The following is a 26235-nucleotide window of genomic DNA, read 5'->3' on the forward strand; positions in this document are numbered from 1 at the left end:
CCCCTTGATAACAAAGCAGGTATAAACGGCATTGAGCTCATCTGGGAGCAAAACTTTGTTGTCACCTATGATATGTCACTTGCTTTCACTTTGCAGGAGGTGATAGCATTCAAAACCTGTCACAGCAGTTGAGCATCCTTCAATCATTTAAGTTTGATCCAGATTTGCCACTTCACATGCGAGATGGCTTTCTGGGGGGTTGTATCTTACTTAGTTGCCAGACTTGAATGCCACTGATATGGCCCTCAGCAGATTGTGGGTCTCTTGGTGCAGCCAGGGCTTCTGGTTGGGAAAGACTCCACATGATTTTCTGGGCAAATACTCGTCTATGGCTGTTTCTATAAAGTTTGTGACAACCATGGCTTATTAGCTCAGATCCTCTGATGCCTCATTGAATATTGCCCAGTTCACCCACTCAAGGCAATTCCGTAGTCATTCTTCGGCCTCCAGCAACCACCTCTTTGATGTCCTGATCTCTGGAGTTTTACTCTTTAGCCTCTGCTGAATGCAGGCAGAAGGTAGGAGGAGGACAGCCAGATGGGCAGATTTCCCAAAATGCAGTCTAAGGATGGAATGATAGGCATTCCTAATCATAGTGTAGCAATAGTCAAGTGTGCTGGGACCCCTCATGCTGCAGGTGATATGTATCATCGAGATCTCTCTTTCATCTATCAATCTATCAGAGATATTTATCAGGAACACTGCATACAGAGGCTGTCAATAATTCCTCCCATCCATCCAACATCACCTTGACCATCCACCATAGGATTAATACACGAATTGTTAGGATGGGAAACAGCTTCTTCCCCCAGGCCGTAAGACTAATAAGCTCCCTGCCGGCACCCAGGTCTCATCACACATGAAGTGCTAGTAGCTTTATGCTGTTTGCTTTTTAACTTGTGCCTCAAATACACCTGATTATTTGTTAATTTATTAGTGGCAATATCACTACGTGTTATGTGTGTGAGTTATATTTACTGTGTTGTGGAGGAACTTTGTTTCATTTGGTGGTATATATGGGTATGGTTGACAAGGGCAGACAAGTGTTGGGTGCTGCACTTGGGAGGGCAAACCAGTGTAGGATTTACCCAGTGAACAGTTGGGCATTGAGGAGTCTGGTAGGACAGAGGGATCTGGGAATTCCCTGAAAATGGCATCACAGGTAGGTAAGATCATAAAGAGAGCTTTTGGCATATTGGCCTTCATAAATCAAAATACTGAGTACCATTCTACCATAATACACAGCAGCAAAATTAGGCCATTCAGCATATCATGTTTGCTCTGTCACTTGATCATGGCTGAGTTATTATCCCTCCCAATCCCATTCTCCTGCCTCCTACCTGTAACCTTTGACATCTGTACTAATCTGGAATCTATTATTAAATATAGAGTCAAAGAAAAGTACAGCATAGAACCGGATGCTTTGGCCCATCTAGTCCATGCTGAACCATTTAAACTGCCTGGTCCCATCAATCTGCATCTAGACCAAAGCCCATCCATGTACTTATCCAAACTTCTTTTAAACGTTGAAATTGAGCTCACAATATACCCAATAACTTGGCCTCCACAGCTGCACTATCCTCTGCCTAAAGAAATCCCTCCTCACCTCTGTTCTAAAAGAACATCCCTCTATTCTGAGGTTGTGCCTTCTGCTCCTGCTCCTAAACTCACTCAGTATAGGAAACATTCTCTCCACCTCTACTCTATCTAGGCCTTTCAATATTTAATGGCGTTAATTAAGCTGCTCCTTCTGCCCCTTCATTATTTTAAACTGCAGTGAGTACAAGCTGAGAGCCATCAAACAAAGAATTCAAGTATATAGTAAATGCCAAAAACTTTGATACACAAATCGGATCTTGGGGTCCAAATTCATAGATCCCTGAAAGTGAGAACACTGGACAGGGGGAAAAATGTACCCATAATCTGCAAGGCCATCTCCACCTCATAGCTGTATAACCTCTTCCCAGTTAGATAAAATTAAAACAAAGGTGGCCAATAATTTATGATGAATAATTCTGGTTTATCTGTTTAAATTCAAGCATTCATTTCAGAATAAAGAACAAAAATACTGTAAGTACCTTCAATTCCAACTATATTTTCCTCCAGATCTACCAGTAGACCATCTAAAGCAGAATAGTTACCCACTTGGAATAAATGTTTCTCATCTGGATCAGATGCGATTAGCTTCAGCTCATTCAATGCCTTTGCCTTGTTAAAGCTTTCACCAACCTTGGTGGAAACAGAATTACAAAGTTAATATTGCAATAAATTGATCAATCATATCCTTTGCACTCCAAATAGATAAAGCACCTTTATTTAACTGTAACATAACGGAGAGCCCAGAGTGACTGCTACTGAAGTAACACTTTGATACTTGGCTGTATCAAGTCATCCAACCCACAGAAACTTCAGACTCTATCCAACATCTTGCTGAATCGTCAAAGCTTCCTTCTAAGAAACCACAATGCTGTAATTATTTAGTTCAGTTTCAACTAACAGGAGCTGGAAGGGTAAGTGTTTTTAATAGGAGAGTCTCAGGGCTTTCTGTTCAGTTTCACATAGCAAGAAACTAAAATAAGCACATTTGCAAATTGTTTGTTGAAAATTGATTGGTTAATTAGAAAATTGTCAGCACCCAATAAAAAGAATATCGGAGCCAGCAGAGTGCAATTGTTGCAGTGGGCCAAGTTACCTGGGTTTTTCAGTGTATTGTCCTTTGCAGAAGTAAGACTATAAGACATGAGTGGAACTGGACCATTCAGCCCATTGAGTCTGCTCTGCCATCCCGGATCCCACTCAACCCCATATACCTGCCTTCTTGCCATATCCTTTGATGTCCAGACTGATCAGGAAACTATCAAATTTGGCCTTAACTGTACCCATGGACTTGGCCTCCACCGAAAAAAAAAACTCTCCTTACCTCTGTTCTAAAAGGTTGCCCCGCGATTTTGAGGCTGGGCCCTTTAGTTCTGGATATCCTATCCTCTCCACAGCCACCCTACCTAGTCCTTTCAACATTCGGTAGGTTTCAATAAATACAGGCCAACAGCTATCAAACACACTTCATATGACTAGTCATTCACTCCTGGAATTATTTTCGTGAATCTCCTTTGAACCCTCTCCTGTTTCAGCACATCCTGTCTAAGATAAGAAGCCCAAAACTGCTCACAATACTCCAAGTGAGGCCTCACCATTATATCCTTGCCTTCCTATTCTAGTCTCTTGAAATGGATGCTAACATTGCATTTGCCTTCCACACTACCAACTCAACCTGTAAGTTAACCCTTATGTAATCTTGCACAAAGACTAGTGATTCTTGAAAGATCATTACAAATGCCTCCACAACCTCTCAGCCACTTCTTATAGAATCCTGGGGTGTACTATCTGGTCCAGGTGACTTACCTATCTTCAGACCTTCCAGTTTCCCAAGAACCTTCTCTCTAGTTATGGTAACTTCACACAATTTATGCACCCTGACACCTGGAACTTCCATCATACTGCTAGTGTTTCCCACAGTAAATACTAATGCAAAATGCTTATTCAGTTTGTCCGCCATTTCCTCGTCCCCCGTTACTACCTCTCCAGCTTCATTTTCCAGCAGTCCAATAACCACTCCCGCACTCTTTTGCAATTTTTGTATCTGAAGAAAGTTTTAGTATCCTCTTTAATATTATTGGCTAGCTCACTTTCATATTCCATCTTTACCTTCTTAATTACTTTTTTAGTTGTTTTCTGTTGGTTTCTAAAAGCATCCTAATCCTCTAACTTCCCACTAATTTTTGCTTTATTATATGCACTCTCTTTGGCTTTAATGTTGGCTTTGACTTCTCTTGTTAGTCATGGTTGTGTCAACTTGCCTTGAGAATACTTCTTCCTCTTTGGAATGTCCATATCCTGTGCCTTCTGAATTACTTCCTGAAATTCCAGCCATTGCTGCTCTGCCATCATCCCTTCTAATGTCCTTTTCCAATCGATTCTGACCAACTCCTCTCTCATTCCTCTGTAATTCCCTTTACTCCAGTATAATACTGATACATCTGACTTTAGCTTCTCAAATTTCAGGATGAAACCAATCATATTATGATCACTCTTCCCTCAGGGTTCCTTCACCTTATGCTGACTATTCCCAATCAGTCTATGCTTCTTCAAATGCTTGGAAATCTTGTCCTCAACAATCTTCTCCAATAACTTGCCCACCACTGATTTAACATTCACTGGTCTACAATTCCCATGGTTATCCCTACTATCCTTCTTGAACATATGAATAATATTTACCACACTCAATTAACTGGTGACGATTGAGGATACAAAGGTTATCGCTAAAGGTACAGCAAACTTTCCCTTCATTTCCTGTAGTAACCTGGGATGCTTTCCATCCTAATGTTTTTCAAAAGTTCCAGCTCATCCTCCAATAACCTGTTCACCTGTTTTACACTGTCCTCACAAACACCAAAGTCCCTCTCACTGGTAGATATTGAACCAAAGTATTTATTAAGGACCTTCCTTACTTCCACTGAGTCCAGGCACATGTTTCCTCTTCCATCCCTGAATTGTTTTACCCTCACTCTAGTATTCATCCTGTTCCTCACATATGTGTAGAACACCTTGGGGTTTTCCTTAACCTTACTTGCCAAGGCCTTCTCATATTCCCTTCTAGGTTTCCCAAGTCCACTCTTCAGCTCTTTCCTGACTACCTTGTAACTCACTGGAGCACTGTCTGATCCTCACTTCTGAGCATTAAGTAAGCTTCTTCCTCTTGACTAGATGTTCCATATCTCTTGTCAACCATGGTTCCTTCACCCTACCATCCATTCCCTGCCTCAATGGGACAAAACAATCCAGAACCCTATGCATTTGGTGCCTAAACAACCTCAGTACATCTGTTCCCAATTTACGCTGCAAGTTCCTGCCTAATAGCATCATAATTCATCCTCCCCAGTTCAATACTTTCCCATGCCCTCTGCTTCTATCCAAGTCTAAGGCTACGGTAAGGGTCAGGGAGTTGTGATCACTGGCTCTGAAATCCTCACCCACCAAGTGATCAGGCACCTGACCCGGTTCCTTGCTTACCACTAGATCCAGTATGGTCTCTCCTCTAGTCAGCCTGAGTACATATTGCATCAGGAATTCTGGATATACCTGACAAATTACGTCCAAATGAACCTTTTGCAATAAGGACGGGTCAATCAATATTAAGGAAGTTGAAGTTACCCACAACAACAGCCCTGTTATTTTTGCACCTTTCCAAAATCTGCCTCCCAATCGACACTCCAATATTTCTGTTGCTAATGGGAGGGGCAGTGTCTATAGAATTCTCCAGATAGAGTGATTGCTGCCTTCCACCTGCACTGGCTAGGTTAGGCAATCCCTTTATGACATCCTCCCTTTCTGCAGTTGTGATACTACTCTGATTCGTAATGCCACTCCTCCAACTCTCCAAGTCCCTTTTGAAATGAAACATCTAAACCTCAGAACATCTAGCATTCTACGTTCCAAAGATAAATGGGTTAGTAGGTTAATTAGTCACATGGGTGTAATTGAGTGGTGCGAGTTCGTTGAGCCAGAAGAGTGTGTTAGTGTGCTGTATCTGTAAATAAATAAATAGAAATAACATCCAGGATGTGGTAGTGAGAAGCTTACCCCAACAGCAATCCGTGTCACATTAGCAATTTTAGTTGAGTTGATTACATCGATCAGGTTTAACTCATCCCGGAATATATCACCATCTGTTACCACAATGATAAACTGTTTCGCATTTTTTTTGGAGCCTCTTGTCTCAATGAAGATATTGTCTCTGGATGTACAAGTAGTATAAAGGTTTAGCTTTCAGAAACACATTTTTCTGGTTTTATATAATATCATAAACCTTATAGATATGTTTGTCAGACTTCACTGTGGAAGATACCAGCAGTATGTCATAAATTCAATAAGTCAGGGAGCAGGAGTGAGTGCAGTTACTGTTACTAAGGAGAAGGTGCTTGGGAAGCTAAAATGTGGCTGAAGAGATTGTGGAGGCATTAGTAAATCACTAAATTTCATAATAGTTCCAGAGGACTGGAAAATTACATAGCTAACACGAGAGGGCAGTTTTAAGGTGCTTGGAAGTAGGTACAGAGGGAATGTCGGGGTAAGTTTTTTACGCAGACAGTGGTGAGTGCATGGAATGGGCTGCCGGCGATGGTGGTGGAGGCAGATATGATAGGGTCTTTCAAGAGACTCCCAGATAGGTACATGGAGCTTAGAAAAATAGAGAACTAGGTAACCCGAGGTAATTACTAAAGTAAGCCCATGTGCTGAAGGACCTGTATTGTGCTGTAGGATTTCTGTGTTTCTTTGTTTCTATAAATTAGTGGGAAGATAGTGAACTGGAAGCTTTTAAAGACCTACAGAGAGCAACTAAAAGAATCATTAGGAGGGAAAGGAAGAAATATGAAAGCAAACTAGCAAAAATATCAAAGTGGATAGTAAAAGCTTTTTCAAGTATGTAAAAATAGAGAATTGAAAGCGGAAATAGGACTACTAGAAAATGAGGCCAGAGAAATAATGATGGGGGACAACAAAATGGCAGATGAACTAAATGAGTATTTTACATCAGTTTTCACTGTGGAAGACTCTAGCAGTGTGCCAGATGATGAAGGGTGTGAGTGAAGAGAAGTGAGTGCAGTTACTATTACAAGGGAAATGATGCTCAAAAAGCTAAAAGAACGAAGGGTTAATAAGTCACCTGGACCACATGAACCGCACCTTAGGGTTCTGAAAGAGGTAGTGGCAGAGATTGTGGTGGCACTAGTAATGATCTTTCAAAAATCATTGGACTCTGGCATGGTGTCACAGGACTGAAAAATTGCAAATGTCACGCCACTCTTTCAGAAGGCAGGAAGGTAGCAGAAAGGAAATTATAGACCTGTTAGCCTGACTTCAGTGCTTGGAAGATGTTGGAATCAATTGTTAAGGATGAGGTTATGGAGTACTTGGTGACACAGGACAAGATAGGACAAAGTCAGCATGATTTCCTTAAGGGAAAATCTTGCCTGTCGAACCTGCTGAAGTTCATTGATGAGATTACAAGTAGGATAGTGTGGTAAACCATATATATATATATATATATATATATGTTGTAACTGGGTTACCTGTCTGGACACGCCCCTCTGCTGACTGTTCCTGTGGTTCCTCCCACAGACCCCTGAATAAAGGCGATTGTGCCACTGCTCCTCCTCTCAGTCCAGGGGCAGATACTCAGCATGCTGGAGGTCACATTTTACTGCTAATAAAAGCCTTTCAGTATTTACTCTACTTCCAGTCTTTTGGAGTTATTGATAGTGCATCAGATAGATAAAGGGGATGCAGTGAGCATTGTATATTTGGACTTTCAGAAGGCCTTTGACAAGGTGCCACACATGAGGCTGCTTACCAAGTTAAGAGCCCATGGTATTACTGGGAAGCTACTGGCACATTTAGAGCATTGGCTGATTGGTAGGAGGCAGCAAGTGGGAATAAAAGAATCCTTCTTTGGTTGGACTAGTGGTGTTCCGCATGGGTTGGTGTAGGGACTGTTTTTTATGCCGTACAACAATGATTTAGATGATGGAATAGATAGCTTTGTTGCCAAGTTTGCAGATGATATGAAGATTGGTGGAGGGGCAGGTAGTGTTGAGAAAATAGGTAGGCTGCAGAAGGACTTATACAGATTAGGAGAATGGGCAAGAAAGTGGCAAATGAAATACAATCTTGGAAAATGCATGGTCATGCACTTTGGCAGTAGAAATAAAAGTGCAGACTAAATGGGGAGAAAATACAAAAATCTGAGGTTAACTTGTAGGTGGAGTCAGTGGTGAGGAAGGCAAATGCCATGTTAGCATTCATTTCAAGAGGTCTAGAATACAGGAGCAAGGATGTGATGCTGAGACTTTAAAAGGCACTTGTGAGGCCTCACCTTGAGTATTGTGAACAATTTTGGTCTCCTCATCTCAAAAAAGATAGAAACATAGAAACATAGAAAACCTACAGCACAATACAGGCCCTTCAGCCCATAAAGCTATGCTGAACATGACCCTACCTTAGAACTACCTGGGCTTTACCCATAGCCCTCTATTTTTCTAAGCTTCTTGTAGCCATCCAGGAGTCTCTTAAAAGACCCTATCTTTTCCACCTCCACCACCATTCCACGCACTCACCACTCTCTGCATAACAAACTTACCCCTGACAGCTCCTCTGTACCTACTTCCAAGCACCTTAAAACTATGCCCTCTCATGCTAGCCATTTCAGCCCTGTGGAAAAGCTTCTGACTATCCACATGATCAATGCCTCTCCTCCGTTGCTCCAAGGAGAAAAGGCCAAGTTCACTCAACCTATTCTCAAAAGGCATGCTCCCCAGTCCAGGCAACATCCTTGTAAATCTCCTCTGCACCTTTTCTATGGTTTCCACATCCTTCCTGTAGTGAGGCAACCAGAACTGAGCGCAGTACCCCAAGTGGGGTCTGACCAGCGTCCTATATAGCTGCAAAATTACCTCTCGGCTCTTAAACTCAATCCTACGGTTGATGAAGGCCAATGCACCGTATGCCTTCTTAACCACAGAGTCAACCTGCTCAGCAGTTACCATTAATACTATATACTGCCATCATATTTGACCTACCAAATTGAACCACCTCACACTTATTTTGGTTGAACTCCATCTGCCACTTTCAGTCCAGTTTTGCATCCTATCAATGTCCCGCTGCAAACTCTGACAGCCCTCCACACTATCCACAACACCCCCAACCTTTGTGTCCGACCTCCATGCAGAATATGACCCGTCCACAACCACTCTTTGCCCTCTGTGGGCAAGCCAATTCTGGATCCACAAAGCAAAGTCCTCTTAGAACCCATGCCTCCTTACTTTCTCAATAAGCCTTGCATGGGGCACCTTATCAAATGCCTTGCTGAAATCCATATACACTACACCTACTCCATCAATGTGTTTAGTCACATCCTCAAAAAATTCAATCAGGCTCGTAAGGCACAACCTGCCTTTGACAAAGCCATGCTGACTATTCCTAATCATATAATGACTCTACAAATGTTCATAAATCCTGCCTCTCAGGATCTTCTCCCACCAAAACAAGCTTGTTATTATTACTCAAACAACAGGAATTCTGCAGATGCTGGAAATTCAAGCAACATACATCAACGTTGCTGGTGAACGCAGCAGGCCAAGCAGCATCTATAGGAAGAGGCGCAGTCGACGTTTCAGGCCGAGACCCTTCGTCAGGACTAACTGAAGGAAGAGTGAGTAAGGGATTTGAAAGTTGGAGGGGGAGGGGGAGATCCAAAATGATAGGAGAAGACAGGAGGGGGAGGGATAGAGCCGAGAGCTGGACAGGTGATAGGCAAAAGGGGATACGAGAGGATCATGAGACAGGAGGTCCGGGAAGAAGGACAAGGAGGGGGGGGTGACCCAGAGGATGGGCAAGAGGTATATTCAGAGAGACAGAGGGAGAAAAAGGAGAGTGAGAGAAAGAATGTGCGCATAAAAATGAGTAACAGATGGGGTACGAGGGGGAGGTGGGGCCTTAGCGGAAGTTAGAGAAGTCGATGATCATGCCATCAGGTTGGAGGCCACCCAGACGGAATATAAGGTGTTGTTCCTCCAACCTGAGTGTGGCTTCATCTTTACAGTAGAGGAGGCCGTGGATAGACATGTCAGAATGGGAATGGGATGTGGAATTAAAATGTGTGGCCACTGGGAGATCCTGCTTTCTCTGGCAGACAGAGCGTAGATGTTCAGCAAAGCGGTCTCCCAGTCTGCGTCGGGTCTCACCAATATATAAAAGGCCACATCGGGAGCACCGGACGCAGTATATCACCCCAGTCAACTCACAGGTGAAGTGATGCCTCACCTGGAAGGACTGTTTGGGGCCCTGAATGGTGGTAAGGGAGGAAGTGTAAGGGCATGTGTAGCACTTGTTCCGCTTACACGGATAAGTGCCAGGAGGGAGATCAGTGGGGAGGGATGGGGGGGACGAATGGACAAGGGAGTTGTGTAGGGAGCGATCCCTGCGGAATGCAGAGAGCTGGGGGGAGGGAAAGATGTGCTTAGTGGTGGGATCCCGTTGGAGGTGGCGGAAGTTATGGAGAATAATATGTTGGACCCGGAGGCTGGTGGGGTGGTAGGTGAGGACCAGGGGAACCCTATTCCTAGTGGGGTGGTGGGAGGATGGAGTGAGAGCAGATGTACATGAAATGGGGGAGATGCGTTTAAGAGCAGAGTTGATAGTGGAGGAAGGGAAGCCCCTTTCTTTAAAAAATGAAGACATCTCCCTCGTCCTAGAATGAAAAGCCTCATCCTGAGAGCAGATGCGGCGGAGACGGAGGAATTGCGAGAAGGGGATGGCGTTTTTGCAAGAGACAGGGTGGGAAGAGGAATAGTCCAGATAGCTGTGAGAGTCAGTAGGCTTATAGTAGACATCAGTGGATAAGCTGTCTCAGAGACAGAGACAGAAAGATCTAGAAAGGGGAGGGTGGTGTCGGAAATGGACCAGGTAAACTTGAGGGCTGGGTGAAAGTTGGAGGCAAAGTTAATAAAGTCAACGAGTTCTGCATGCGTGCAGGAAGCAGCGCCAATGCAGTCGTCGATGTAGCGAAGGAAAAGTGGGGGACAGATACCAGAATAGGCACGGAACATAGATTGTTCCACAAACCCAACAAAAAGGCAGGCATAGCTAGGACCCATACGGGTGCCCATAGCTACACCTTTAGTTTGGAGGAAATAGGAGGAGCAAAAGGAGAAATTATTAAGAGTAAGGACTAATTCCGCTAGACGGAGCAGAGTGGTGGTAGAGGGGAACTGATTAGGTCTGGAATCCAAAAAGAAGCGCAGAGCTTTGAGACCTTCCTGATGGGGGATGGAAGTATATAAGGACTGGACATCCATGGTGAAAATAAAGTGGTGGGGGCCAGGGAACTTAAAATCATCGAAAAGTTTAAGAGCGTGAGAAGTGTCACGAACATAGGTCGGAAGGGATTGAACAAGGGGTCCCACCACTAAGCACATCTTTCCCTCCCCCCCCCTCTGCATTCCGCAGGGATCGCTCCCTACACAACTCCCTTGTCCATTCGTCCCCCCCATCCCTCCCCACTGATCTCCCTCCTGGCACTTATCCGTGTAAGCGGAACAAGTGCTACACATGCCCTTACACTTCCTCCCTTACCACCATTCAGGGCCCCAAACAGTCCTTCCAGGTGAGGCATCACTTCACCTGTGAGTTGACTGGGGTGATATACTGCGTCCGGTGCTCCCGATGTGGCCTTTTATATATTGGTGAGACCCGACGCAGACTGGGAGACCGCTTTGCTGAACATCTACGCTCTGTCCGCCAGAGAAAGCAGGATCTCCCAGTGGCCACACATTTTAATTCCACATCCCATTCCCATTCTGACATGTCTATCCACGGCCTCCTCTACTGTAAAGATGAAGCCACACTCAGGTTGGAGGAACAACACCTTATATTCCGTCTGGGTAGCCTCCAACCTGATGGCATGAACATCGACTTCTCTAACTTCCGCTAAGGCCCCACCTCCCCCTCGTACCCCATCTGTTACTCATTTTTATGCACACATTCTTTCTCTCACTCTCCTTTTTCTCCCTCTGTCCCTCTGAATATACCTCTTGCCCATCCTCTGGGTCACCCCCCCCCTTGTCTTTCTTCCCGGACCTCCTGTCCCATGATCCTCTCGTATCCCCTTTTGCCTATCACCTGTCCAGCTCTCGGCTCTATCCCTCCCCCTCCTGTCTTCTCCTATCATTTTGCATCTCCCCCTCCCCCTCCAGCTTTCAAATCCCTTACTCACTCTTCCTTCAGTTAGTGCTGACGAAGGGTCTCGGCCTGAAACGTCGACTGCGCCTCTTCCTATAGATGCTGCTTGGCCTGCTGCATTCACCAGCAACTTTGATGTATGTTGCTTGTTATTATTACTCCTTTCCAGAATCTGTCTCCCTAGCTGCTCCTCGATGTCCCTGTTACTATTGGGTGGTCTATGATAAACACTCAATAGAGTTAGTGACCCCTTCCTGTTCCTAACTACCACCCACGGAGACTCCGTAGACAATCCCTCCATAACTTCCTCCTTTTCTGCAGCCGTGACACTATCTCTGATCAACAGTGCCACGCCCCCACCTCTTTTACCTTCCTCCCTGTCCTTTCTGAAACGTCTAAAACCCGGCACTTGAAGTAACCATTCCTGTCCCTGAGCCATCCAAGTCTCTGTAATAGCCATATCATAGCTCCAAGTACTGATCTAAACTCATCTGCTTTGTTCATGATGCTTCTTGCATTAAAATAGACACAACTCAAACCATCTCTATCCCTTCTCTATCACCTGTCTGTCCTCCCTCTCACACTGTCTCCAAGCTTCCTCTATATGTGAGCCAGCCACACATTCCTCTGTCTCTTTAGTTCGGTTCCCATCCCCCACCATTTCTAGTTTAAACTCTCCCCAATAGCCTTAGCAAACCTCCCTGCCAGGATATTGGTCCCCCCCAGATTCAAGTGCAACCCATCCGTTTTGTACAGGTCATGCCTGCCTTTGAGGTCTTGCTTCTCAACTTCCTTCCTAACTCCCTGTAGACTGTTTTCAGGACCTCCCCCCTTTTCCTACCCATGTCGTTGGTACCAATATGTACCACCACCTCTGGCTGTTCACATTCCCACTTCACGATATCATGGACCTGATCAGAAACATCCCGGACCCTGGCACCTGGGAGACTTATTGTTAAGGGGGACAGCCACAGGGGTACTCTCTAGTATCTGACTTCTGCCCTTCCCTCTCCTGAATGTTACACTCTTATCTGTCTCCCGAGGCCCCGGTGTGACTACTTGCCTATAGCTCCTCTCTATCACCTCCTCACTTTCCCTGACCAGACAAAGGACATCGAGCTGCATCTCCAGTTGCCTAACCCAGTCCCTAAGGAGTTGTAGCTCGACGCACCTGGTGCAGATGTGGCCGTTTGGGAGGCTGGGAGTCTCCTGGACATCCCATATCTGATAACCAATACAGAACACCAGCCTCACATACATACTATGTGTTTCTATTCCTCACAGATAACTTACCTTGCCTCAACCCATAATCGCTGAAGCCTGAATGAGCCAAACCCCTACCATTCTGCCTCAGATCACTCCGTTGATGACCACTCTTTTGTTTAGTTGTATGCCCTCTCTTTTGCTTTTACATTAGCTTTGCTTCTCCTGTCAGCCATGGTTGTACTGTTTTGCCGTTTGAGTTTTTTTTTCATTTTTGGAATACATCAATCCTGCACCCTCCTCATTTTCCCAGAAACTCGAGCCATTGCTGTTCTGCTTTAACAGTCTGACTGCATGCTTTCTTTACTTTTTTACAATTTGTCCTATCCTGAGTCCCTTCACTCCAGTTCCCAGCCTCTGCCAAGTTAGTTTAAACCCTCCCCAACAGCTCTAACAAACCTGCCCACAAGAATATTGGTCCCCTTTGGGCTCAGGTGCAACCTTTGACATTTGTGCAAGTCATGCCTCCCGCAGAAGAGATCCCAATGATCTAAGAACCTGAAGCCCTGCCCCCTGCACCAGCTCCTCAGCCACACATTAATCTGCCAAATCATCCTGCTTCTACCTTCACTGGCGCGTGACACAGGCAGAAGTCCAGAAATTACTACCCTGGGGGTCCTGCTTCTCAGCTTTCTGCCTCGTTCTCTAGATTCTCCAAGAAAGGAATTATCTAAGAAAGGATGTGCTGTAATTGGAGAGGGTTCAAAGGAGGTTCATGAAAGTGATTCCAGCATTGAAAAGCTTGTCATATGAAGAGCTTTTAATGGTTCTGGGCCTCTACTCGTGGATTTCAGAAGAAAACAGGTGACCACGTTGAAACCTATCGAATGTTGAAAGACCTTGAAAGAGTGGATATGAAAAGGATGTTTGTTATGATGGGAGAGGCTAAGACTAGATGACACAGCCTCAGAATAGAAGGACATCCATTTAGAATGGAAATGAGGAAAAATTTATTTCGCCAGAGAGTAGTGAATCTGTGGAATTCATTGCCACATGTGGCTGTGGAGGCCAAGTCAGTGGGTATATTTAAGGCAGAGGAAAATAGATTCTTGATCAGACATGTTATGAAGGGATATGGGGAGGAGGCAGGAAATTGGAGCAGAGAGGGAAAATGGATCAGCCATGACGAAATGGCAGAACAGGCCTGATGGGCCATATGGTCTAATTCTGCTCCTATAGCTTATGGTCTTGTGGCTTCTACAGATATGTTAAGAACAAAAGGGACAAAATTGGCCCACTGGAAGATCAGAATGGTGATCTATGCGTGGAGCCAAAAGGGATGAGGGAGATTGTAAATTGATTTTTTGCATCTGTATTTACTCGGGAAACAAGCACAATCTATAGAAGTGAGGCAAACCAGCATTCAGGTCATGGACCCTGTAAAGATTACAAAGGAGAAGAGCTTTGCTGTTTTGAGGCCCCAGGATCTGACAACATGTTCCCTTGGACCATGTGGGAGACAAATGCAGAAATTGCAGGGGCCCGAGCAGAGATATTTCTAAGCAACATGTGAGGTACTGGAGGATTGGATTGTAGCGAATTTTGTTCCACTGCTTCGGAAAGGCTCTAAGAATAAACCAAAACATTACAGGCCGGTGTGCCTGACATCAGTAGACATTAGAAGGCAATCTAAGTGACCGGATATATAACTTTGAGGAAGTTACCAAGAAAGTTGATGAAGGCATAGGTGAATATTGTCTATATGGACTTCAGCAAGGTTTTTGACAAGATCCTGCATGGGAGCTTGCTTAAGAAGGTTCAGTCGCTCGGCACTCACGATGAGGTAATAAATTGGATCCGACATTGGCTTTGTGGGAGAAGCCAGAGAGTGGTATGAGATGGTTGCCTCTCTGACTGGAGGCCTGTGAATACTACAAGGATCAGCACTGGGTCTGTTATTGTTTGTCATCCATATCAGCATCTGAATGATAGTGTGGTTAACTGGATCAGCAAGTCTGCGATTTAACACCAAGATTTGGGGTATAGTAGACAGCGAGGATGACAACCAAAGGGTGCAGTGGGATGTATGTAATATAGAAATGACTGCAGAATATTTAATACTCACAGAACATGCTGTATTGCAGAGGCTGTCTTTGTGACTTTACCCAGCTGAGTCATATTTCTCACAATTGAGAAAATTCCAGAACTCAAGTTTTTACTGGCCTGCAGATCAAATACCGTTTCAATTTCTTCTCCATACTGAACCAATGCAAATTCACACTGTTAATGGAAAACAAAGATAAATTTTAGTTACTACTCAGTCTCAAACTGCCATTTGAAAATTATTATTTCATTACAACTTGTACATATAAAACATCCCTAAAGAAAGCAAATAATGGAAAGCACTTTAAAAGAGCAGAATCAGACTTTTTTTGAGGGAATGGAAATCACCCTCTCCCCCTTCCTTCCGGAGGTGGACGGCTGATATGATTTCGGTCGTGCAGATGGAGAAGCTACGGTTCTTGAGATCGAATTCGATGATAAAATTTTTGGCTATCTGGGACCCATTTCTTGCCTACCTAGACGAGGCAGAGGGCAGATGAATAATTTCCCCCCAGCTGATCTCTCATGGCCCTCATTCGAGACTTAATGTTTAGCATTTTTGAGCACTCTGTATAACACGCATCCGTCTAACGTTATGTCCCTTCTTTCTTTCTTTTTTTTTGCTTATTTTATTTTTACACATGTCTGAGCTTATATGTCCTTGTTAATTTTATTCTTCTTCGAAAATTTTGAAAATAAAATATTTTAAAAAAGCACAATCAAACGAAATATTACTCCAAGTTTGTTCGTTTACTTATTTAGAGATAAAGTGCAGAACAAGCCATCTGGCACTTCGAATCACACCACCCAGCAACTACCAATTAACCCTAGTCTAATCACAGCACAATTTATAATTACTAATTAACCCACTATCTGATACATATTTTGACTGTGGGAGGAAACCAGAGCACTCAGAGAAAACCGACACAGACACGGGAAGGAACATGAAAACTATATTTTAGAGGATGCCAGAATTGAACTTCGAACTCCGATGTCCCAAACTGTAAGAACCACTACACCACCTTGGCGCCATACGTGGTTGGATGACCCAAATGTTGGTCAGAGGTAGATTTTGACAAGTGTCATGAAGTAAGGTAGAGACTGAGAGGGATTTTAAGAGGTTAGGGAAGGAATTACAGCTTAACGTTTTGCCAGGTGAAGGTATTCAGCTTGATGGCGGGAAAATGAAATTCAGAAAAGATAAGAAGAGAAGAACTGGATGTAAAGAGATAGCCTAACATTGTCAGGCTGAAGACAGTTACTGAGATAGGGCTGGGGCAAAGAAAGGAAGGATCTGAAAATAAAGAGCATTTAAAAGCAAGCTGATGAAAACCCCATGAACCTAATTTCAGGACCAAATATAAAACCAATATATATCAAGCTGTCATGTCATCTATCCCTTTGCCTCTTCAGATGCAGCATGATCTGCTGAGTTCTTCTACCATTTTTTTGTTCCTGATCTCAGCATGTACTAGATGGGCTGAAGGGCCTGTTGTACTCTTTTATGACTCTATCTGCAGAGCCTTGTGACTCCATTTTACACTCCAGTACTTCTGCATGTTAACTATTCATTGGAAGAAATACAAGAGGCAATCTCTGGCTAGCCCGGTAGCTCTTAATGTAACTGCTTCAAGTCATGGAGCTGATTTGGGGAAAACAAATCCTCTCAAGTGTTAAGTGAGCAATGGGAAATAGTGCTGCATCTCGTTAATGAACTGGTCACAATGAACACCCATGGCAGGCATATTGATATTTGTAGTCCTACTCCATAACCAGATAACCTTAGAAACATCTGCAGAAGAATCAAGTTGCCCCTTCAGGAATTGAATCAGAGAAAATTTAGGAGAGAAAACAATAAGACCATAAGACATTGGAGCAGATTTAATCCATTTGGCCCATCAAATCTACTCCACCATTCCATCATGGCTGATTCATTATCCCTCTCAATCCCATTCCCTTGCCTTCTCCCCATAATCTTTGACACTCTGACTAATTAAGAACCAATCAACCTCTACTTTAAATATACTCAATGACTTGTCCTCCACAGCTGTCAGTGGCAATGAACTGCACAGATTCACTACCCTCTGACTAAAGAAATTCTTCCTCATGTCTGTTCTTAATGGATGTCCCTCTATTCCGAGGCTGTGCCGTCTGATCCTAGACTCACCCCATCCTCTCTACATTCACCCTCTCGGCCTTTCTATAGTCGATAGGTTTCAACAAGGTAGGCCCCTCATTCTTCTAAACTCCAGCGAGTAAGGTCCCAGAGTCATTAAATACTCCTCATATATGAACCTTTCCATTCCCAAATCATTCTTGTGAACCTCCTTTGGACCCTCTCCAACGTCAGCATATATTTTTTAAATAAGAGGCCCAACACTGCTCATAATGCTCCAAGCGCAATCTGACCAATGCCCTATAAAGTCTCAATATTACATCCTTGCTCCTATATGCTAGTCCACTCAAAATAATTGCTAACATTGCATTTGCCTTCCTTAGCACCAGCCTAACCTGCAGGTTAATCTTTAGAGAATCTTGCACAAGGATTCTCAAGATCCTTTGCACCTCAGGTTTTTGAATTTTTTGCCCATTTAGAAGATAGTCTATCCCTTTATTCCTTCAACCAAAGTGCATTACTAGACATTTCCGTACACTATATTCCATCTGCCACTTCTTTGCCCATTCTCTCAATCTGTTTAAGTCCCTCTGCTGAATCCCTGTTTATTCAACCCTACCTGCCCCCTCACCTATCTATGTATTGTGTGCAAACTTGGTCACAAATGTCCTCTTCCATTACGAGGGGATATTACGCCCATAATTTCTTTGTTGTTTAAAAAAATAGTTACTTGATCTAACACTAACCCTAATGTTTAATAACCATAAGACCATAAGATACAGGAGCAGAATTAGGCCATTTGGCCCATCAAGTCTGCTCTGTCATTTCATCATGGCTGATCCATTTTTTCTCTCAGCCCCAATCTCCTGTTTTCCCTCCATATCCATTCATGGCCTGATCAATCAAGAATCTATCAACCTCTGCCTTAAATAAATATACAGATTTGGCCTCCATGGCTGCCTGTGGCGATGAATTCCACAGATTCACCACTCTCTGGCTTAAGAAATTGCACCTCATCTCCATTCTGAAGGGACACCCCTTTATTCTGAGACTCTGTCCTCTGGTCTTAGACTCTCTCACCATAGGAAACATCCTCTCCACATTCACTCTATCAAGGCATTTCACCATTTGATATGTTCAATGAGGTCACCCCTCATTCTACTGAATTCTGGTGAATTCTAGTAATGGCCCAGTTTTCCACCATTAACTTCTGCTTTCTACCATCAACTAATCGTATATCCAGTTAAATAGGTCTCCCTGAATTCAATGTATCCTGTGGAACTTTATCAAAGGTTTGCATCAGTCTTCACTGTGAAAGATGCTAGCAATGTGCCAGAGGTCTGTGGGTGTCAGAGAACAAGAGTGAGTGCCATTGCTATTACAAAGGAAAAGTGCTAGGCAAACTGAAAGGTATTAAGGTGGATAAGTCACCTGGACCAGATGGACTACATCCCAGAGTCCTGAGAAAGGTTACAGAAGAGATAACAGATGCATTGGTTGTGATCTTTCAAGAATCACTTGTTTCTGGCATAGTCCTGGAGGACTGGAAAATTGCAAATGTCACTCCACTCCTTAAGAAGGAATGAGGGCAAAAACAAAAGGAAATTATAGGACAGTTAGCATAACTTCAGAGGTTGGGAAAGTGATGGAGTCTATTATTAAGGATGAGGTTTCGGGATACTTGGAGACTAATAATGGAGTAAGTCAAAGTCAGCATAGTTTCTATCAAGGGATGTCTTGCCTGACAAAACTGTCATAATTCCTTGAGGAAGTAGCAAGCAGGGTGGACAAAGGAGAGGCAGTGGATGTCACTTACTTGGATTTTCAGAAGGCATTTGATAAGGTGCAATACTTGAGGCTGTTTAACAAGATAAAATCCTATGGCGTTACAGGAAAGATACTGGCATGGATAGAGGAATAGCTGACCAGGCAGAAAGCAGCAAGTGGGAATAAAAGGGGCCTTTTCTGGTCAGCTGCCTGTGGCTAGTGGTGTTCCTCAAGGGTCAGTATTGGGACAGCTGCTTTGCATATTGTTTGTCAATGATTTAGAGATTGGAATTGATGGCTTTGTGGATGATACAAAGATAGGTGGAGAGGTAGGTAATGGTGAGGAAGCAATGTGTTTGCAGCTGGACATAGAAAAATTAAAGAATGGGCAAAGAAGTAGCTGATGGAATATAGTGTTGGGAAATGTATGATAATGTTTAGTAAAAGGAACAATAGAGCAGACCATTATCTAAATGGGGAGAAAATTCAAACATCAAAGGGGCAAAAGGACTGAGGAGTCCTTGTGCAAGACTCCCAGAAGGTTAATTCACAGGTTGAGTCTGTGGTAAAGGAGGGAGATGTAATGTTGGCATTTATTTCAAGGGGAATAGAATATAAAAGCAAAGAGATAATACTAAGGCTTTATAAGACACTGGTCAGGCTGCACTTGAAGTATTCTCAACAGTTTTGGGCCCCATATCTCAAAAAGGATGTGTTGTCATTGGAGTAAGTCCAAAGGAGGTTCACAAGGATGATTTTGGGAATGATGGGGTTAACATATGAGGAGTGGTTGGCAGTGTGGGCTTGTACTCGCTGGAATTTAGAAGAATGCAAGGGTACCTCATTGAAGTCTACCAAATTTTGAAAGGACTAAAGGTGGATGTGGAGGGGATGTTTTCTTTGGTGGGGTTACCCAGAACTAGAAGACACAGCCTCAAATTTGAGGGTGAACTTTTAGAAGAGGGGTAAGGAGGAATTTTTTAGCCAGAGAGTAGTGAATCTGTGGAATGCTCTGCCACAGACTGTGGTGAAGGCCAAGTCCATATGTATATTTAAAGTGGACGTTGATAGCTTCCTGATTGGTCAAGGCATCAAAGGATATGGCAGGAGTATGGAGTTGAGAGAGATCCAGGATCAGCCATGATGGAATGGCAGAACAGACTCGATGGGCTAAATGGCCTAATTCTGCTTCTTTGTCTAAAGGCCTTACTTAAAATACACACAAACCACCTCTACCACCGTGCTACTATGAGTATTCTTGGTTACATCATCAAAAATTTCAAATCAACTTGTTATACATGATCCCCCCTATACAAAGCTATGCTGACTTCTCCGATCAGCCATCTTTCTAGATATACTGAGTCCATATCTTATCACTTGGAATCCTCCCCAGTAACTTGCCCACCAAAGATGTCACACTTACAATGCCTATACAAAGTATTCACCCCCCTTGGAAGTTTTCATGTTTTATTGTTTTACAACATTGAATCACAGTGGATTTAATTTGGCTTTCTTTTGACACTGATCAACAGACTCTTTCATGTCAAAGTGAAATCAGATCTCACAAAGTATTCTAAATTAATTACAACTATAAAACACAAAAGAATTGATTGCATAAGTACTCACCCCCTCAAGTCAGTATTCAGTAGATGTAACTTTGACAGCAATTACAGCCTTGAGTCTGTGTGAATAGGTCTCTATCAGCTTTGCACATCCGGACACTGCAATTTTCCCCATTCTTCTTCACAAAACTGCTCAAGCTCTGTCAGATTGCAAGGGGATCGTGAACGTGCAGCCGTTTTCAAGTCCAGCCACAAATGCTCAATTGCATTGAGGTCTGGACTCTGACTTGACCACCAGAACATTAACTTTGTTGTTTGAAAGCCATTCCTGTGTAGCCTTGGCTTTATGGTTGGGGTCATTGTCTTCCTGGAAAATAAATCTCCCAAGCTACAATTCTGTTGCAGACTGCATCAGGTTTTCCTCCAGGATTTCCCTGCATCTTGGTGCATTCCTTTTACCCTCTACCTTCACAAGCCTTCCAAGACCTGCTGCAGTGAAGCATCCCCTCAGCATGATGCAGCCACCACCATGCTTCACGGTAGGGATTGTATGCTTTTGATGATGTGTGGAGTTTGGCTTATGCCAAACATAGCATTTATTCTGTTGGCCAAAAAGCTCAATTTTGGTTTCATTAGACCATAGAACCTTCTTCCAGCTGACTTCAGAGTTTCCCGCATGCCTTCTGGCAAACTCTAACCAAGATTTTATGTGAGCTTTTCTCAACAGTGTCTTTCTCTTTACCACTCTCCCATAAAGCTGCGACTGGATGAAGCACCTGGGCAACAGCTGATGTATTTGCAGTCTCTCCCATCTCAGCCACTGAACTCCTCCAGAGTTGTCATAAGTCTCTTGGTTGCCTCCCTCACTAGTCCCCTTCTTTCACAGCCACTCGGTTTTTGAGGATGACCTGCTCTAGGCAGATTTACAGCTGTGCCATATTCTTGCCATTTCTTGATGATTGACCTAACTGTACTCAGTGACTTGGAAATGTTCTCATATCCAACTCCTGAGTTGTGATTTTCAATAAACCTTTTGCAGAGTTGCAAGAAATATTCTTTTGTCTTCATGGTGTAGTTTTTGCCAGAATACTGACTCACTAACAGTTGGTACTTCCAGAAACAGGTGTATTTTTACTACAATCAATTGAAACACCTTGACTGCACATGGTGATCTCCATTTAACTAATTATGTGACTTCTGAAGCCAATTGGCTGCACCAGTGAAAATTTGGTGCATCATATTAGAGGGTAAACACTTACGCAATCAATTATTTTGTGTTTTATATTTGTAATTAATTTAGATCACTTTGTTGCGATCTGTTTTCACCTTGACTTGAAAGACCCTTTTTCTGTTGATCAGTGGCAAAAAGGCCAAATTAAATCCATTGTGATTCAATGTTGTAAAATATTAAAACATAAAAACTTCCAAGGAGGGTGAATACTTTTTATAGACACTGTATTTGTCTATAGTTCTGTTGCTCCTTGTCACTCTTTTAAAGGGATAACATTTGCTAGATTCCACCCTACTGGCTCCTCACCTATGGCAAACAATGATCAAATATGTCAGCCAGGACTCCTGCCACATTTTCTCCTCCAGCCTCCCACAGTATTCTGGGAAATACCTGATCAGGCTCTGAAGATTTATCTACTTTCATACCTTATAAGATATCCATCAAGTTTAATTTTAAGTTGAATTATCATTCAAACATGTGTGAATACTCATGAATACAGCCAAATGAAAGAGCGTTCCTATAGGGCCAAGTCACACAAAAAATATATATATAACCCAAGTCCCTGAGTGACATGTCCTGTAAATTGATAGTGCATGGGTGTTGTCGGCAAGAGCAAGCAGGTCTCAGCAGTCTGCAGACAAGTGTACACATGCACACATGTAATCCAGCTTGTCTTCTACTGAGCAAATACTGGAGCACAGCACTGATGGGAGAGGCCAGCCCTCAATCCAGCATGGATGCCGTGCCACACCTCCTCCCCAACATCTCCCCTACTGGACTAGCAAGCCCACAGCATGAAGCCTAGTCCTCGCTACAACCAAGGCCAAGCAGCTCCTCTGCCTTTGGTCTCGCCAATAAACCAGTGAACTGGACTTGCAGTATTTTACATTACCATTGCCCAACAGCGTCTTGTGATTGCAAGAAATAAGTCCAAGACAATCACTCACTGTTACACTATACACCGCCTTCAGGCACCGACTTCAACATCTTTCTGCAACACAGTGCGCACCAAGTCCAGCTCCTCCAGCTCCTCTGCCGATGAGCAACTCCCTGATACGGTAGACCTCCAGTACTCAAAGTTCTTAACTCTATCTTTGTCTTGCAATTGTAAAATGACATTTAAAAAGCCTTTGGTTGGCCCCAGAGAGGTCGCTGAATCTGAGCATGATGCCATCTTACTGGAAGGAAGATCAGCTTCTTTACTAAAATGCAGACTATCCCCAAAATCTCCCCATTTAAACCACAACACCATAAGACATAGAAGCAGAATTAGGCTATCTGGCCCATCAAGTCTGCTCTGCCATTCAATCATGGCTGTTCCTTTTTTCTATCTCCTCCTCAACCCCAGTTTCTGGCCTTCTCCCCCTAACCTTTGATGCCAAGTCCAATCAAGAACCTATCAATCTCTGCTTTAAATGCACCCAATGACCTGGCCTCCACAGCTGCATGTGGCAAGAAATTCCACAAATTCACCAACCTTTCACTAAAGAAATTTCTCCACATCTCTGTTTTGAAAGGCCACCCCTCTATACTGAGGCTGTGCCCTCTTGTCCTAGACTCCCCCACCATGGGAAATATCCTTTCCACATCTACTCTGTCTAGGCCTTTCAACATTTGAAAGGTTTCAATAAGATACCCCCTCATCCTTCTGAAATTTACTTTTCATTTAAATTTACTTTCCTTGTTCCATTCTTCTTGTCTTTGTCCATGAGAAAAAACAAAGGAGAAAGAGTCATTAAGGACGTCGCTCACCTACTGCTCACACGAAGATGTCCCATTTGGTCTTTGAGAGGCCCTATTCTCCTCCGGTTACTTTTCTCCCCTTAATATACTTATAAAATCTCTTTGGATTTTACTTAATCTTCTCTGCCAATTCTATCTTATGCCACTTACACTGTTAACAGTGACTTCACCCTGTTACACTGTTACAAGCATCCCAGTGTAGTCTCAGGGTACAGTATTTCATCTTTCACAGGCATGTTACAGCACTCAAGATTCAACAATGAAATCAACAACTCAGGCCAGTTCTCCAGTTCTGATGAAAGGTCATCAAGATGTAACATTAACCCAATATTTTCCCCTCACGAATGCCACTTGGTCTACCGAGGACTTCCACCTTTTCTGTTTTTACTTGTGATTTGTCTGTTTTTCATACCTTCATCTTTTTGCTTTGTTTATTATAAATAGTTGACATTTTCTACTTTGAAATTAATCTATATATTAGCCCAAGTTCTGCATTTTCAGTCATTTTCATTAATTACCTCAAAGCATCTTTTCCAAATATTTCTTGTTATGGTTATAACAAAATCTTTTGCTATTTCAAAATCCTGCTGGTCAATGCTTCCTGATCCATCCAGAACAATTGCAATCTCTGTGCCTGCAAAAACAAAATCTTTATAAATACCTGTGAAACAAGCATGCATCACATTAGCTCAGTTCTAAGAAGCATCATACCTCAATTTCTTATTCTCACATTTTAAGAAACTTTAGATGGGTTTTAGTGATTTAATGTCCCACTTAAGTGCATTTCCTGTGTAGGTGTCAGTACCACTCTGCCAGTCAAGTTCTAATTTCATGTATTCGAGCTTTAACTTTCCATCAATAAAAAATTTAATCATCTGCAATAGAATTTACTTTGGAATGGAATTCCCCTCCCAGCGATCAAGGCTAGAAACACAATTTACAATTTTCAAATCTGATGGTCTTCAAACAGTCTGGAATCACGGATGGTGTCTGCAAACATATTCCACTGCACTCTGACAAGCACACATGTATGTCTACTGTACCTGCCTTAATCGCAGGACACTGCAGAGATGGTACAGACAGCTCAGTGCATCTGTAGCTGTGAATTTCCCATGATTCAGGACATTTACAAGGACGGGTGTGTAGGATCACCGGGGACCCAAGTCACCCCAATCACAATCTATTCCAGCTGCTACCATCCAGGAAGCAGTACCGCAGCATAAAATCCCGGACCAACAGGCTCCGGGACAGCTTCTTCCACCAGGCCATCAGACTGATCCACGCACGCTGACTTGAGTGTACTCCATCTTACATTGACTGTTCTATTTATTATAAATTACTATGATTGCACATTGCACATTTAGATGGAGACATAACGTAAAGATTTTTACTCCTCATGTATGTGAAGGACGTAAGAAATAAAGTGAAGGCAATTCAATTTACAATCAATGGTGTGTGTGATCCTTTCCAAACTACTTCCTCCTCACTGTCCTGCAGTTCTGGTAAATGTTACCCATCCTATTCAGACCATCATCACCAGAAGGGCCCCCAGATTTAACTACCCTACTGTAGGTGTTAACAGAAATAACCTCCCACTCTTAATATCTCCCCCTCCCTCCTCCCTCTCCCTTCCCCTCCCTCTCCTTCTCCCCTCTCTCCCTCCCTCGCTCAAAACTAGGGTGCATAGATTTAGGGTGCGAGGAGAAGTATTTAAAGAGAACTTGGCCCCTCAAACTCGCCTTGTTATTTGATATGATTATGGCTAATCTGCTCCAGGACTCATCCTCTCTTCTGTGTCAGTTTGCTGATCAGTCAGAAGTGTACATACTTCCTCCATAAATATATTTTTAAAAACTACCTAGCCTTCTCGGCTCTCTGGGGTAGGAACTTCTGGAGATTCACCACCCTCTGTAAGGGCTTCCTATGCACCTCAGTTCTGAATGATCACTCTCTCATCGTGACAGTATGTTCCCTCATTCAAGAAATATCCCGACATCCACCTGCTATACACAGTATGTACTTCTTCGTTCTTCGAAACTCTAAAGAATACAGATATAATTTCTTCAGCTGCCTCTCATCCCAAGAATTAGCCATATTTCTTTAGACTGCCTCCATCGCCTGCATATCCCTTCTCAAATAATGGAATCAAAACTGTGTGCAGTAATCCAGGATGGCTTCGCTATTACCCTGTAATATTCTTCTTCAAAAAAGGGATCAAAACGATGCACAGTATTCCAGAGGTGGCCTCACGATTACCCTGTAATATTCTTCTCCAAGGATCGTCACTTTGTCACGGTGGAGAGGCTGGTCAATTCCTGAGATCCCAAGAGATATCCCATAAGGAGTTTAGCCATCTGGCTTTAGCTGCTGGTTGGGTCACCCATGGCTGTAAGGACGTTCCAGACAAAGAGTGACCCAACCAAGACCTCAACGGTGGAGCTGGCAGAAAATGATGATGCATCACAATGCAATGAAGGCAGAGGAAGGCTGCAGCAGAAAAGGGACCCCAGCCATCCCTAGTGCAACTCCATGCCATCGGAACCTAGCCATCCCTAGTGCAACTCCATGCTATCGGAGCCTAGCCATCCCTAGTGCAACTCCATGCTATCGGAGCCTAGCCATCCCTAGTGCAACTCCATGCTATCGGACCCTGGCCATCCCTAGTGCAACTCCATGCTATCAGAGCCTGGCCATCCCTAGTGCAACTCCATGCT

At 43.4% G+C, this 26235-nt stretch overlaps 1 protein-coding gene across 2 annotated transcripts in view; it reads right to left on the minus strand.

Moving 5' to 3' along the window:
* The window catches only part of LOC134337106 (integrin alpha-E-like), a 296891-nt gene that overhangs the window by 220236 nt on the left and 50420 nt on the right, over positions 1 to 26235 (minus strand). For both annotated transcript variants that reach the window (XM_063031953.1, XM_063031952.1), the window contains exons 7-10: positions 24040 to 24155; positions 15125 to 15279; positions 5641 to 5794; positions 2079 to 2229 (exon numbers count right to left, since the gene is read on the minus strand). In XM_063031953.1, the coding sequence (XP_062888023.1) occupies positions 2079 to 2229; positions 5641 to 5794; positions 15125 to 15279; positions 24040 to 24155 (576 nt within the window). The remainder of the gene's footprint in view (positions 1 to 2078; positions 2230 to 5640; positions 5795 to 15124; positions 15280 to 24039; positions 24156 to 26235) is intronic.

This window comes from Mobula hypostoma, chromosome 23 (genome assembly GCF_963921235.1).
Source record: "Mobula hypostoma chromosome 23, sMobHyp1.1, whole genome shotgun sequence".
NCBI classification, from domain to species: Eukaryota; Metazoa; Chordata; class Chondrichthyes; order Myliobatiformes; family Myliobatidae; genus Mobula; species Mobula hypostoma.